The sequence below is a fragment of the Artemia franciscana genome, chromosome 17, assembly GCF_032884065.1.
Source record: "Artemia franciscana chromosome 17, ASM3288406v1, whole genome shotgun sequence".
NCBI lineage: Eukaryota > Metazoa > Arthropoda > Branchiopoda > Anostraca > Artemiidae > Artemia > Artemia franciscana.
The window spans coordinates 42948736-42964081 of NC_088879.1; the positions used below are offsets into that span (position 1 = coordinate 42948736).

The 15346-nt window shown below is 35.3% G+C and overlaps 1 protein-coding gene across 2 annotated transcripts in view; it reads left to right on the plus strand.

Moving 5' to 3' along the window:
• Positions 1-15346, plus strand: part of LOC136038269 (insulin-like peptide receptor) — a 258331-nt gene that overhangs the window by 182507 nt on the left and 60478 nt on the right. For both annotated transcript variants that reach the window (XM_065721386.1, XM_065721387.1), the window contains exons 10-11: positions 5223-5361; positions 8490-8701. In XM_065721386.1, the coding sequence (XP_065577458.1) occupies positions 5223-5361; positions 8490-8701 (351 nt within the window). The remainder of the gene's footprint in view (positions 1-5222; positions 5362-8489; positions 8702-15346) is intronic.

Here is a 15346-nt window from a genome sequence, read left to right on the forward strand (position 1 = left end):
AAGCGGAGATGCTCTTCAACTTCCTCATAAAGGGAGCTTGCTCCTCGCTCTTTAAGCTAAAGTTTTTTTTTAATACTTTAAAAAAAGCTTCACATAGTGTTTCAGAAGTCGTTCTTAAAGAATTAGAGCATAATCCAAAGTTTAGCGTAAAGAGCGAGGTGTTGAGCAAAAGCAACCGCTTCCCCCTTATATATGTAATAAGTTATGTTTGTTTTAAGTTTTAGTGCTACTCTTTACTTTCAGTTGAAGAAAACCTTATTTTTTGAAATTAATATCTTATCGTTTTCTAATAATACCAGGAAATCATGGCTATACCTCCATGGAAAAATCCCCCATCCCTACGGACTTATTCTCTAAACAATTTAATCTTGGTAAAAATTTACCCCGGACAATTACCCTTAATATCTACACGCGTAAAATTGAGTCGGCAAAGAGAAAGCAATACATCAGACGAAGTTCGTATAGGAATTTTGGTAAATTCCCCCCGTATGAAATTCACCCTTGGAAACTTCCCTCCCCATGGAAAATTATCCCCGTGGAAAATCCCACCAGCAGAAAATTCGCCCCATCCCTCACCAGAAAATGTATGCAATAACAAATACTATACGGAAACAGTGGACAAATTTTGTAGCTTAAATGTCTTTCCCCGCGGGCTCTGGCGGTGGAGTCATGATATCTCCAAAGGCAGAGTTACTGGGCCTTAAAACTATGCTGAAAAAATGGCTATCTCAAAATTTTGATGGGAAGATTTTGATTTAAAAAGAGGGCGTTGAGGGGGCTTAGTTAACCTCCAAGTTTTTGGTCACTTAAAATTTTTAATTTCCATTTGAATGATCCCTCTCCTAATATTCTAGGACCACTGGGTCTATACAATCATCCCTGGGTAAAAAATAAACAAACAAATAAACACGCACCCGTGATCTTTCTTTTGGCAAAAAATACAAATTCCACATCTCTGCAAATAGGAGTTTGAAACCTCTATAGTAGGGCTCTCTGATACGCTGTGTATTTTCATTCTGATGGTGTGATGTTCGTTAAGATTCTATGACTTTTTGGTGGTGTTTTCCCCTTTTCTTCGAAAATAATGCAAATCTTCTCAGACTTGTAGCCTTTGATGGGTAAGACTAAACTTAATGAATATTTCGAAATCAGCATAAAAATCCAATTCTTTTGATATATCTATCGGTATCAAAATTCCGTGTTTTAGAGTTTCGGCTACTATTGAGCTGGGTCGCTCCTTACTTATAGTCGTTACCACAAAATGTTTGATTTTCTGGAATAAGTTGTCACATGCAGCCAAAAATAATACTAAAAAAATACATACAAAGGAATTTCGTATAGAAACGTTCTAAAACATTTTTTTAATTTTGTCTTGGAATTCTTTCTTTTTGTCTAGGAACTTTCTAAAATACTTTCTTAAGCTATTTTCTTAAGTAAGTTGTCAGATTCAGCCAAAATAATACTTAGAAATTTGTAAAAAAATTTCTTTTTGTGTTTTGTGTTACCTAGAAGCTTTCTAAAATACGTTCCAAAAGTATTTTCTGAAATAACTTGTCAGATGCTGCCAAAAATAATACTAAGAAGTGCATACTTAATAACTTTTCTTTTTGTTCAGGAAATTTCTAAAATATAGATTTTTTAAATTTTGTCTAGAATTTTTTCTTTTTGTATTGGAGCTTTCTAAAACTACTTTATGAATTAAATTTCAAATGCAGCCAAAAATAATATGCTAAGTTATTAAATTCGGCCAAAAAGGATACTAAGAATTGTGTACTTAAGATTTTCTTTTTGTCTTGGAGCACAAAACCACTAAACTCCTATAAAAGTTTTTTTTTGTCTAGGAACTTTCTAAAATACTTCCTAAAACTGTTTTCTGAACTAAGTTATCAGATGCAGCCAAATATAGTACTAACAAGAGCTAAGAGCTCATATGGTATGAGCTCAACAAAATTCTAAGAATCAATAGATTGATTTAAAAGAAAAATCAGAGACTTAATGCTGGTCAGGATTTAAAATAAGAGCTCTGAGTCACGATGTCCTTCTAAATATCAAAATTTATTAAGATCCGATCACCCACTCGTAAGTTATAAATACCTCATCTTTTCTAATTTTTCCTCTCCCTTTAGCCCCCCAGATGGTTGAATCTGGGAAAACGACTTTATCAAGTCAATTTGTGCAGCTCCCTGACACGCCAATCAATTTTCATCGTCCTAGCACGTCCAGAAGCACCAAACTCGCCAAATCACTGAACCCCTCCCCCCAACTCCCCCAAAGAGAGCGAATCCAGTATGGTTGCGTCAATTATGTATCAAGGACATATGCTTATTCTATCCACCAAGCTTCCTCCCGATTCCTCCACTTCAAGCGTTTTCCAAGATGTCCCCCTCCAACTCCCCCCATATCAACAGATCTGGTCGGGATTTGAAATAAGAGCTCTGAGACATGAATTCCTTCTAAATAAAAAATTCCAGGTCAACCGTTCTTAAGTTAAAAGTACCTCAATTTTTCTAATTTTTTCAAATTAATACACACTCCCCAGCTCCTCCAAAGAGAACGGATCCATTCCAATTATGTCAATCACGTATCTAGAACCTGTGCTTATTCTTCCCATCAAATTTCATCCCGATCTCTCCACTCTAAGCGTTTTCCAAGATTTCTGTTTCCCTCCTCCAACTCCCTATGTCTGCTGATCCAATTTGAGTCGAAAATGGGGCATCTGAGACCTAACATCCTTTTATATATATATATATATATATATATATATATATATATATATATATATATATATATATATATATATATATATATATATATATATATATATATATATATATACATATATATATATACATATATATATATATATACATATATATATATACATATATATATATATATATATATATATATATATATATATATATATATATATATATATATATATATATATATATATATATCAAGTTTCAATAAGATCCGATCACCTATTCATAAGATAAAAATACGCGGATTTTCACGTTTTCCAAGAATTCTGGTTTCCCCCTCCAACTCCCCCCAATGTCACAGGATCTGGTTGGAATTTAAAATTAGAGCTTTAAAGCACAAGATCCTTCTAAATATCAAATTTCATTAAGATCTGGTTATCCGTTCGTAAGTTACAAATGCCTCATTTTTCCGAATTACCCCCCCCCAACTCCACCAAAGAGAGCAGATCCGGTCCGGCTATGCCAGTCATGTATCTTAGACAGGTTTTTATTCTTCCCATCCAGTTTCATCCTGATCTCTCCGCTTTAAGTATTTTCTAAGATTTCCAGTCCCCCATAACCGACCCCCCCCCCAATGACGCTGGATCCGGTTGAGATTTAAAATTAGAGATCTGAGTTACGAGGTCCTTCTAAATATGAAGTTTCATGAAGATCCGATCACTCCTTCGTAAGTTAAAACTCCCTCATTTTTTTCTAATTTTCAGAATTAACCCCCCCCCCCCCAACTATCCCAAATAGAGCGGATCCGTTCCAGTTATGTCAATCATGTATCTAGGACTTGTGCTTATTTTTGCCTCCAAGTTTCATCCCGATCCCTCCACTCTAAGTGTTTTCCAAGATTTTAGGCTTCCTCCTCCCAAGCCCCCCCCCCCCCCCCCCCCCAATGTCAAGAGATCCGGTTGGGATTTAAAATAATAGCTCTGAGTTACGATATTCTTCCAAACATCAAATTTCATTAAGATCTGATCAAACGTTCGTAAGTTAAAAATACTTCATTTTTTCTATTTTTCCGAATAAACGCCCCCCCCACCAGATGGTCAAATTGGAAAAACGACTATTTCTAATTTAGTCTGGTTTGCTCTCTGATACGCCTGCCAAATTTCATTGTCCTAGCTTACCTGGAAGTGCCTAAAGTAGCAAAACCGGGGCCGACAGACAGACCGACAGAATTTGCGATTGCTATATGTCACTTGGTTAATACCAAGTGCCATAAAAATGCATACTTAAACTGTCTTTTAGTCTATCAGCTTTCTATTATCTCATTTTTAGTTTTGTCTAGGAGCTTTCTAAACTATTTGTAGGAATAAGTTATCAGATGCAGCCAAAAATAATACTAAGAATTGCGTACTTAGAATTTTTCATTTTGTCTTGGAATTTTCTAAAATATTTTTATAATCTAGTCCAGGTAAACGGTGGATGTGATAAAAGATGTTTACTTCTTTTTTTCTAAGAATTGGATTATCAATTATAGCCAATTTTCTAAGAATTGGGCTGTCAGACGTAGCCGCAAGAGTTAGGCTCTGGGAACTTTCTAGACGGTACTTTCTAAAATGTTGGATAATTATTCCATTTATTTATTAGATGTGGGAACAGATGTCAAAGACGTCAAGTATGGGGGGAAGAGGGGCTCCTTCTTATTATTGTTAGTGGCTTGGGAAAAAAAAATATTAGTCGGTAAAATCATTGTTTTTCTCTAGATTCACATTCATTCAGATGAATGAAGAGACTCATGATCAGTGGTGGATCCAGGGGGTGGGGCCTACAAAATTTTCTGGTGCCCTCATTCCTTATTTATTCTGTTTTTCGCTCTTTTTTTAAATAAATTTGTCAATTTGGTAAATTCTTGGCACCCGTGTCACAAATATGCAGTGCAAAAACCTTTGGGGTCATTTCCTCCTCCCCCAAATGTTAAGATTCTTCTGTTTTAGCACGACTCCCCCTATTTCTAGTTTTAATTGGGGGTTTCCAAAATACATCGTCGACAGAAATACACACATGCATTAAAGATGAGGATACTTAAGAAAAGTAATTGTTTGAGGCATATAATCAGGGTTGCATCCAGGATTTTTTTCGGGAGGGAGGGTTGTAAAAGATTTATTTTTTTTTAATTTTATTAAAGATATTATTTTTTTATTTCGTACAAGAAAAAAAAAAAAAACATCAATAATTTGTTTTATTCATTTTGTTACTTTTTTACGAGTTTGACAAACATTTGGGGGGGGGGTTCAAACCCCCTAACTTCCCTGGATACGGCCTTGCATATAATGAATTTTTTCAAGTTCTCATTTTTTCTTGGTGATTCGTGGTTTTACTGGGAGGGGGGATATTAGGCCCTCCCTGATGTATAGATGGATTATAAAATTTTAGAAATTCAATTAGTCAACGTTATATATGAAATCTGGAAAAAATCTGTTCGATATTTAAAATTTTAGTTCAACATCAAATATCTTTTTTCAGACAACATCGTGGCAGAATTGGAAGCAAACTTGAAGCATATTGAAGTTGTAAGAGATTATGTTAAGATTGTACGTTCTTATCCCCTCATTGATTTAGATTTCCTGAAGAACTTGAAGGAAATTGGCGGTGTGAACCTAGAGTAAGTATCACTTGCTTTAAAAGGTGTATCATCAGGGCCACTCAATGACTTCTATTGAGACCCAATTATTGGACCTTTCTTCGGACCCTATTCTATCATGGACCAACTATTTGGACCCTTCTATTGGACCCAGTAGCGGTTCTAGGCCTCAAAATCTGGGGAGGGGCAAGTTATACCGCAGGAGTGTAAAAGTAAAAAAAGAAATTTGATATCAGATGTCAAGAAATGAGGGGGTGGCAACTGCCCTACTGCCCAGGCCTAGAACCGCCACTGCAGAAGACGAAAAGATCAGACACTAGGGTTGTGGAAATACATTTTTTGGCCCATAGATCAATCAGAAGCATTGTCAAGCGAAATTTTTGGGTCGGAAGATTGATTGCCATGGGCGCTAAGATAGATTTTTGGGCTCATAGCTCAATCGATTGCCCACTGAGAGTATTTTTATTTTTTGTTCAGTTTTGGCCACTTTACTCTTCATCGAGATAAGGTGTCTAAACTATACAAAAAAAAGAAAAAAAAATATTCCTTTTACAAAACTGCTTCTTGTAACTATATTCATATAGTAAATTTTCTGGTTTTCTTGCTCGCGTGTTTTCAACCAAGTCAAACAGATTCCAGAGGGAAATGAGAATTCGGTATAACATCTCCATGAAGCTACAATGTCTGTCAATTGATCAGATCAGCGTAGTGTCCAGGATCTTTGTTCGGGGGAGGGAAGGGAGTGGATCTTCGATATTTATAACCAATATAATGATCATTACGGTGTGCACATAGGTTCGATCCATACAGGGGGGGGGGGGGTGGATTTCGATTTTTTTTTTCTTGTGTAGACAGAAAAGGGATCATAATTTTTCCTTTAGGGATAAGGAAGGATCAGAATTTCTCTCCGTTGAGGGGGGATTAAAATTGGAATAAGTGTTTGTTTTTATTTTTTTAAAGGCCTATTTATTTTATCAAAAATATAAATAAAACTGTTATTGAATAATATTAAAGTTATATATTATATGTATACAGGAATGTTGTGTTAAAACCTCTGATGGCAACACGCGCTGCTTTAAAGTGATGAATATCCTCTCAGCTTTCCTCTTCGTCCTAGTTGTAGACTATGTCCATAAATGGACATGGAATCCAAAAAAATGGACATGGAAATGCACCTGGAAGCTTTCCAGGACGTCGATTTATCTGATGATTGGGCTCATAAAAACCGACAAGCCAAAGTTACAGGAACACCTGAACAAATTCGCGAAGAAAGCTGAGCAGTTCTCGGAAGACTAAAGCTATGCTGTTTGCAGTTCACCTATGGGAATCTAACTAGGAGATAAAGATGTCGAACAGGTAACAGACTTCAAGTATTTAGGCAGTAGATTGACTGCCAGTAGCGACTCTGAAAAAGAATTACGCACCAGAATAGCCCTAGCCACCGCAGCATTTTAGAGACTTCTACCAGTCTCTGGAAATCCACCTCACGGAAGCTGAAACACAAATTGTTCCAGAGCAATGTTTTCGCTGTTCTGGGTTACTCTATGGAATGCCTAAAGCTAACTGCGGAACAGGAGAAATGTCTTACTGCCTTTGAAAACAACTGTCTTCGCCAGATTCTAAGGATCAGCTGGAGAGACCATGCCGGCAACGACGAGATCAATACTCACACATGCCAGCCAGATATCGCCTCCGTTGTGAGGCAACAAAGATGGCGATACCTTGGACTGTATACCTTCGTATACCAGATCATAGACTTCCTAAAAACTCCTCCACTGGCAACCAAAGGTCAACCGTCACCGAGGAAGACCAAAGAACATGCTCCTTAGAACGTATGGACGTGACAAAAGAGTTCTCCAGACGAGTTTCATCCCAGATTGGGAGGACATTTACGCAGCGGCCCATTTGAGGAAAGATTGGAGGCTAATCACTGACGCCCTGTGTGGCTCTGGAGGAGATGGTGGAACTAAGGTCTATGCACACCCATTGCACTTTTTTTGGAGGGGGATGTTAGTTAATTTCGATGAATGTGTTCTTTTTTTTTGCTCTGCTCGACAAATTCATGTAAATATGCAGTAAAATAGACATATTTTCATTGTATCTATGGTGGGGGAGGGATTAACCTTCGCTGAATTTTTACAAGCCCAGTAGAGATAACTATGGGTTGGGTTTACTACTTAATAAAGTGTATGCTACCCTTCCCTTTTTAGCCATATATGGCACAAAAATGAACAAAATTGATGAATTTACTGGAAAGGACAAAAATATATGATGAAAAATCAAATGGTGCTAAAATTTGTATTTTTGTATTTTTAGAAACCATTATTTTTTAATTTTTTTTTGTTTAATTTTATTTGTATTTTTTAAAACCATTAAAAAAGGGTTTTAAAGCCGCAAATGACAAACGCTTGAAGCCCCCTTCTCCATTTTAATAATCTAAGGCAAATTTCGTCTGATTCGACTCGTAAAACAGCAGGCCTTGTAGGCCGTGTTGTATCTACCTTTATCCAAGTCTTTATCTACGTTTGCTGTATCTACGTTTGTGTTGGTAATTCCCAGAATGATTGATAAAGATCAATCATTAATCTTCATCCCTGAAAACAATCGTGTGGTTTTACAAAGGGTACCTGAGGCAGGGAATATATCTTATTATACATTTATTAGGCTTAATAAAAATAATGAAGCATTTTGTGGGTGGTTTTTAATGAAATCAGGGTTTACCCGGTTTTGTCTCACAGCTGGGGGAACTTGTCTCACAGCTGGGGGGGGGACTAAAATATTTAAGAGATGTTTTTTTTAGGACGGGGAAGAAGGTCTTGAATTCTCTGTTGGAGGAACGGAGAAAAGTTTGGTTCCGATCCTTATAAAAGAGCATAGGCTACGTTTTATTCATGTGTTTCTTCCAGCAGGCCTAGTAAGAGAATAAAGGATTTTCACCTCCTTTTTCTTAATTTCACCTGCTTCAGGGATCAAATACTCAGACTTAAAAAAAAAAATCAAGTTTTTATCTCTTATAATGCTTTGTAGGTAATTTTAACATGTTCACATTGTTTTGTTTTATGGCTGGGGGACCAAGGAAAAGTTTAGAGGGGGACCAAACGTTAAGGAAAAGTTTTAAGTTTTTGTTCTTATGTTTAGTATGCTTATAGGAATGGAAATGCTTTGGTTGTTCGAGACAATGAGAACCTTCAAGATTTGTTCGGTAACAACACTAAGCTCAGGATTCTTCGTGGTAAGCTGAGTTTTTCATTCAACGCTCGCCTTTGTCATCGAAAAATTATCGAGCTGAGCACTCAACTGGGTATGGGTATCCCGTCCGACTCTGATGTCTCTCGCTTTACAAATGGACAAAAAGCCTCATGTAAGTAAATAATCCCGTGTCCGAAAGAAATGGTTCATATCGCTTTTGAAAAATGCTCCTGTTCCTCAGATACCTCCAAGTGGTGCTGACCCCCCACCCCTCACCAATCGCTATTTAAACCGTTTAATTAACCTTTTAAGTTATGAATCTCACTAGGAGTTGACAGGATGATAAACAGAAAATAAAATAAAAAAATTAATTGCTGAACCGTATTTGGTCTGGGACCATGGCCGGTCGTCAACTGACGACAAAAAACAAATAACTAGTATTTATTTGCCCCCTACGGTCCAGCTACGGAAGATGGTCTTTGAATTGGAATTGTATTATTGAAGGATTAGATGTTTTTGGGGTTTGTATAAAAACGGTATAGCTGTCGCTGATATGACTGTTACTGGAAGTATATTTTAATTAGAAATATAAATTCAAAAAGTTACACTATTATTATAAATTATTTCTATTTGTTATCCCATATTTTATTATAGATTATTTCTTGTGAAAAATTGTCAAAACACTATTTTTATTTTTCTATAAGTTAATTTTCAATTTTTAATTTCGAATTCCGATTTTTAAATTCTTTTATCGTGACTGTCCTGAAACCGGTTCAAATTTTTGGAACAAAGTCTCCTTTTTTTCTTATGGAGTGATTTATTACTTCCATACGGCATATCTACTTTTCTAAGAAACACAATATTTGAAGCCAAGAAAAAATTGACTGGAGAGAAGGATAATTTCATCATGTTCTAAAATTTAAAGATTATTAATTTCGTATACCCACCTACTCCAATGATGAATGTGACCGACATTATAGGGGGTTATCATTAGCCTCTCGTGGAGGGGGAAGGTATCTGTTTCTATCAATGAGATAGCGTTCTTAGTCTAAGCAGATCTGTCTTGAAGTCAGCGTACTTCACCAAGTGATCTACTAAGATGAGGGTCAGTTCAGTATGTGCTGGAATTTATTGATGGAGGGGTCACCCCACAAGAAGTAAATTATTTTTTAAAAATAGTTTTATTTCGAAAAATGGTCATAATTTAAACAGGGAAGGACAAGGGTAAAAGCCCCCTTCTGCGCACACGGGTCGCCAGGGCCACTAGACGCAGTTTTGGAACAGGTTTCTCTTCCTTCCCTCCTACATCCAGTTTTTCTTTGCATCATAATTTTTTGTAGCTGAAATCATGCGGAAGGGGAAGACATTATTGCAGCACATGGTATATACAGTAAATATGGCTTCATATCGTACATTAAATACATTAGGGGCTTGAAACTTCCTACCCCCCCATCCCCCTTGATGAAGCTTAGTAGACAATATACATATACCATTTTCATTTCATATTCAAGAAAACATCATTACCGAATTTTTTTTGTTATAAGCACATGGAATGTCTTTTAAGACATAAAAAAAGTAGAAATTTTTTTTATCGATAAAATTATTATGTAAACTTCGAAAATATTTGTGGTACCTTAGCAATAATTTTAATGTTTTAATTAAAACTTGAAAAATACCTGAAAATTTTTAAATTAGTTTTTTGTTAAATACAATAAAGTCGCTACGTGATTAAGCTCACAGGTTTGAACGCAACCAGTTATATAATGTCTGTAGAAAGGCCCAAAAAACGAAATATGTAATTACTACAAATTATGATTCTTTGGAACCACCTGAACTATCAAACGTGATAAGACCGAGAGAACAGCCCGAACAAATTGAATTCACAATGGTTGAAAATCAGCAACGAGGATCATCAAATGAGACGAAATCAACACGAGCAGTCAAATCAAAGGGCATTGCTAAATTGTCTGAAGTGATCAAAATCCAAAATAAGGAAGAAAGACAAATGCGAATATATGCAACAGCGAGCATCACAACTTATCAAAAATTAAAATTAAGAGCAAGTACACTTGCGGTTCAAAGATTTGTGACACCGAGCAAGTGAGCGAGTCAAAAGTGAAAATGAAGAGCAAAGACACATGTAGTTAAAGGAAAAGCGGCGCTGTGTTAAAAATGAAAATGAAGAGCAAAGACACATATGGTTAGAAGACTGGTGACATCCAGCATGTGAGTGAGTCACAAATGAAAATCAAGAGAAAATACATACGTGATTCAAAGAACTGCGGTGGTGTGTCAAAAATAATAATTAAGTGTAAAGAAACACGTGGTTAGAAGACATACGACACCGAACATGTGAGCAAGTCAATGAAAATCAACATGGACAGCAAGAATCAAAACGTGTCAAAATTGAAAATGATAGTGATGATGATTGGGCTTGGGATTTTGACATGGATAAGGTCATCAATGCCTGCCATACCTTTGAAAATCAAAAACCTTGACTAGATAAATCGTTGGAAGAAAAAGAAATTTTTGTCCCACCACCTGAATAATAAAAAAAAACAAAGGTTCGGCAATATGTCTTTCATAATGACAAAACAACAAACAAAAAAGAGAGATAAAACTCAACGAAAAAAAAAGCCTCAAACGAGACTGCCGCCAGTAAAGACAAAAGAGATGAAAGACTAAAATAACGCGGATATTTCGCCTGTATCTAAACTAGGCGTCCTCAGCACAAGATAAAAAGAAAAACACGAAATTAAAAACAAATAAAACCACCACCAACAATAATAAATACAATTGTCGCTACTGTTCCACGTAGGGAAAAGAAGCTATTAGAGTTACTTCAATGAGAACATCAAAGCAACTCAAGTTGCTTTGTTTTTTTTTTCAAGTTGAGGTTTTTTTCGTGGAATTTTATCTCTCTTTGTTGTTTGTTGTCATGTCTGGCCAGTTCGGCTTAAGAACTTTCATAATGACAAAAAAACAAACAGAGGCAAAAGAAGAAGTTTTTGTCCCACCCCCTGAACAATTAAAAGAAACAGATATAATCATCAATGCCTACCATGCATTTGAAAATCAAAAACCTGGACTAGATAAATTGTTGGAAGAAAAAGAAGTTTTCGTCCCACCACCTGAATAATTAAAAGAAACAAATATTCTGCGATGTGTCTGTAACAATGAAAAAAGACAAGCCGGGGCAAAAGAAGAAGTCTTTGTCCTGCCACCTGAACAATTAAAAGAAAAAAAATGTCGGCGATGTGTCTTTCCTAATGAAAAAAGACAAGCCGAGGCAAAAGTTAAAGGCTCAATAAAAAAAAAAAAAAAAAAAAACGAAAAAATAATTTTACCAGGGCACTACTTCTAATTTAAGGTCCATTTGGGCGTCATGACATCAAGAACAGGCTCAAATTGTCTGCGTTTAGAAGACAAACCATAGTGAGAATCCATATATAGAAGCGTGTCGAGTCCCGGGGCCCGGTAATATATATATATATATATATATATATATATATATATATATATATATATATATATATATATATATATATATATATATATATATATATATATATATATATATATGTATATATATGTATATATGTACACTGTACTATGAGAAAAGGCAAGTGTTACATAGCTTGTTTTTCGTTTTATTGATTTTTTCTTCCTTTCTTCAAAAATATTCTGTTGACGCCGTTATATTGAGCAACCTTGTTTTTCATTGTTACAAAATCCCTCGTTAACTAAGGGATCTTAGATTCAATCTGATTTCTCTTACATTTAATACTACATGGAAAGACACAGAAGAAGACATAAAAGAATAAAAGACTTGGATAGAAATGAAAATTTTGCCAAAGACCTACGAATAAGTGAACAGCATTGTTTTTTAATTTGTGTATATTGAGAATAAAAGACTTGGGGAATACTAGCCAACGACTGCTTATCTTTTTTGGAGGAGTGGGGCGATTCACCAAGTTTATTGAAGCTTTTTAGTAATAAATAATTGCTCTTTATTTACTACCAGTTTGGTTATTTATGGCGTATTCAGCAAAAATTTCGTTTGTCCATCGTTGAGAATTTTCTAGGGTGAGTTCTTAACGGGGTTAGGCTCAGTCGCTTCTGAAAAAGAATTCAAGTCTTATTCTGGCATATCATTGCCATTTGAAGCAGGGATGCGCCTAGGGGGAGTGTTTGAGCCCCTCCCCCACCAAATCAAAAAAAAATTCTTAATTTCCAGGCACTTCAAATTCAAGTTATCAAATAAAATTAGTTTTATCATTCCCCTCCCACTCTGAAAATTTTCTACTTTCATGTCTGATCTGAAGAGTTATAAACATCTGTGGCTAAAACCCTTTTTATGGGGATAGATGTTTTTAGGATAACTCTTCCAAGAAAAGTTTAACTTTTCGTAAAAGTTGTGTAACTCAAAATTAGTTAACACTTTAAATGGGCTATTTTCCTTAAAACTACCGTTGCTATTGCTGTTGAAACTTATAATATAGAATGGGAAAAATAAAATGAAGTTTTGTTTTGAAAATAGCTTTCAAACAGTTCGTGGTAACGAACTCTAAAAAACGGAATTTTGATGCTAAAATATACATCAAAAGAATCGGATTTTCATGCTGATTTTAAATATATAAAGTTTCATCAAATTTAGTCTTTGTCATCAAAAGTTACGAGCCTGAGAAAATTTGCCTTATTTTGGAAAATAGGGGGAAACGCCCCCTAAAAGTCATAGAATTTTAACGAAAATCACACCATCGCATTCGGCGTATCAGAGAACCCTATAGCAAAAATTTCAAGCTCCTATCTACAAAAATGTGGAATTTCGTATTTTTTGCCAGAAGACAAATCACGGGTGCGTGTTTATTTGTTTTTTTTTGTTTGTTTTTTTTTTCTCCAGGGGTCATCGTATCGACCAAGCGGTCCTAGAATGTCGCAAGAGGGCTCATTCTAACGGAAATGAAAAGTTATAGTGCCCTTTTCAAGTGACCAAAAAATTGGAGGGCACCTAGGCCCCCTCCCACGCTCATTTTTTCTCCAAAGTCAACGGATCAAAATTTTGAGATAGCCATTTTGTTCCGCATTGTAAAAAACCATAATAACTATGTCTTTGGGAATGACTTGCTCCCCCACAGTCCCTGGAAGAGGGGCTGCAAGTTACAAACTTCGACCAGTGTTTACATATAATAATGGTTATTGGGAAGTGTAGAGACGTTTTCAGGGGATTTTTTGGGTTTTTTTTTTGGGGGGGGGGGGGGTTGAGGGGAGGGGGCTATGTGGGAGGATCTTTCTTTGGAGACATATGTCATGGGGGAACAGAAATTCAATGAAAAGGGCGCAGGATTGTCTAAAATTACTATGAAAAAATAAACATGGAAAAGTTTTTTTCAATTGAAAGTAAGGAGTAGCATTGAAACTTAAAACGAACAGAGATTATTACGCATATGAGGGGTGCTAAAAATACTTTAGCATAAAGAGCGAGGTATTTAGGAGGAGATAAATACCTCGCTCTTTATAATATAGTATTTTTAGTAATTTTAACTGTTTATTGTTCAGCCTTTCTGATTCAGAGGTCATTCTTAAAGAATTGTGACAAAACTTACGATTTAGTGTAAAGAGTGAGGTATTAACGAGGGTACAAACCCCTCATATACATAACAAAAATTTAAGAATATAAAAGTTTGTTACGTAAGTTAATTCTTAAGTTACGTATATTTTTTACTAATAAAAACATTCGTTAAAAATTAAAATTTATAGTTGCCTTTTTATGTAACCGAAAAATTGAGGGCAACTAGGCCTCCTTCCCCAACCCTTATTTCTCAAAATCGTCTGATCAAAACTAAGAGAAAGCCATTTAGCCAAAAAAGGAATTAATATGCAAATTCCATTTTAATAATTTATGTGTGGAGAGCCAAAATTAAACATGCATTAGTTCAAAAACGTTCAGAAATTAAATAAAAAAAAAACTAGTTTTTTAACTGAAGGAAAGGAGCGACATTAAAACTTAAAACGAACAGAAATTACTCCGTATATGAAATGGGTTGTCCCCTCCGCAATCCCTCGCTCTTTACGCTAAAGTTTTACTCTTTGCCACAATTCTGCTTTTTAAAACAATTAAAAGCTTTAGCGTAAAGAGCGAGGGATTGCGGAGGGGACAACCCATTTCATATACGGAGTAATTTCTGTTCGTTTTAAGTTTTAATGTTGCTCCTTACTTTCAGTTAAAAAACTAGTTTTTTTTTTATTTAATCACAATAAAAAAACTATCGAACTTAAATTTTTCGCTGAACAAAAATAAAGCGGTTAAAAATCAAAATTGCAAAAAAAAACCAGCAAAAATCTCAGGAACAGCAATAGAAGATGTTAAAAAATGAGACTTAATAAACCTAATAATTAAGTCAAGAATTAACTAATAATTAATTGGTACTAGCGTCGACAAAAAAAATAAACTATCAACGCCATCTAGTGTGTGGCGACAATTGTCATAAGAATAGTTGATAAATGATAGAATAAGAATAACAGCGACAATCATAAGAATAATTAATTTAATTAGTATAATTGGTAAAATTAGGGTAGTAATAAATGTCTAATCGTAGTTTCTGACAGAAAAACGATTGCAAAGCTTGAAAAGTGCCAAGAGTCGTCAGACGCTAGATGGCTGTGATAGTTCTTTGTTTGTTGATCACAGCGCCCGCTTCCACTCTTATAAGTCCCATTCTCTTCGGATCAGCAAAGAAAAAGCTGCTCAAAATTAAATGATTGAACGAAAAATCGTAAAAAGTTGAAAAAAAAAATACAACTGTTGTCAAAAGAT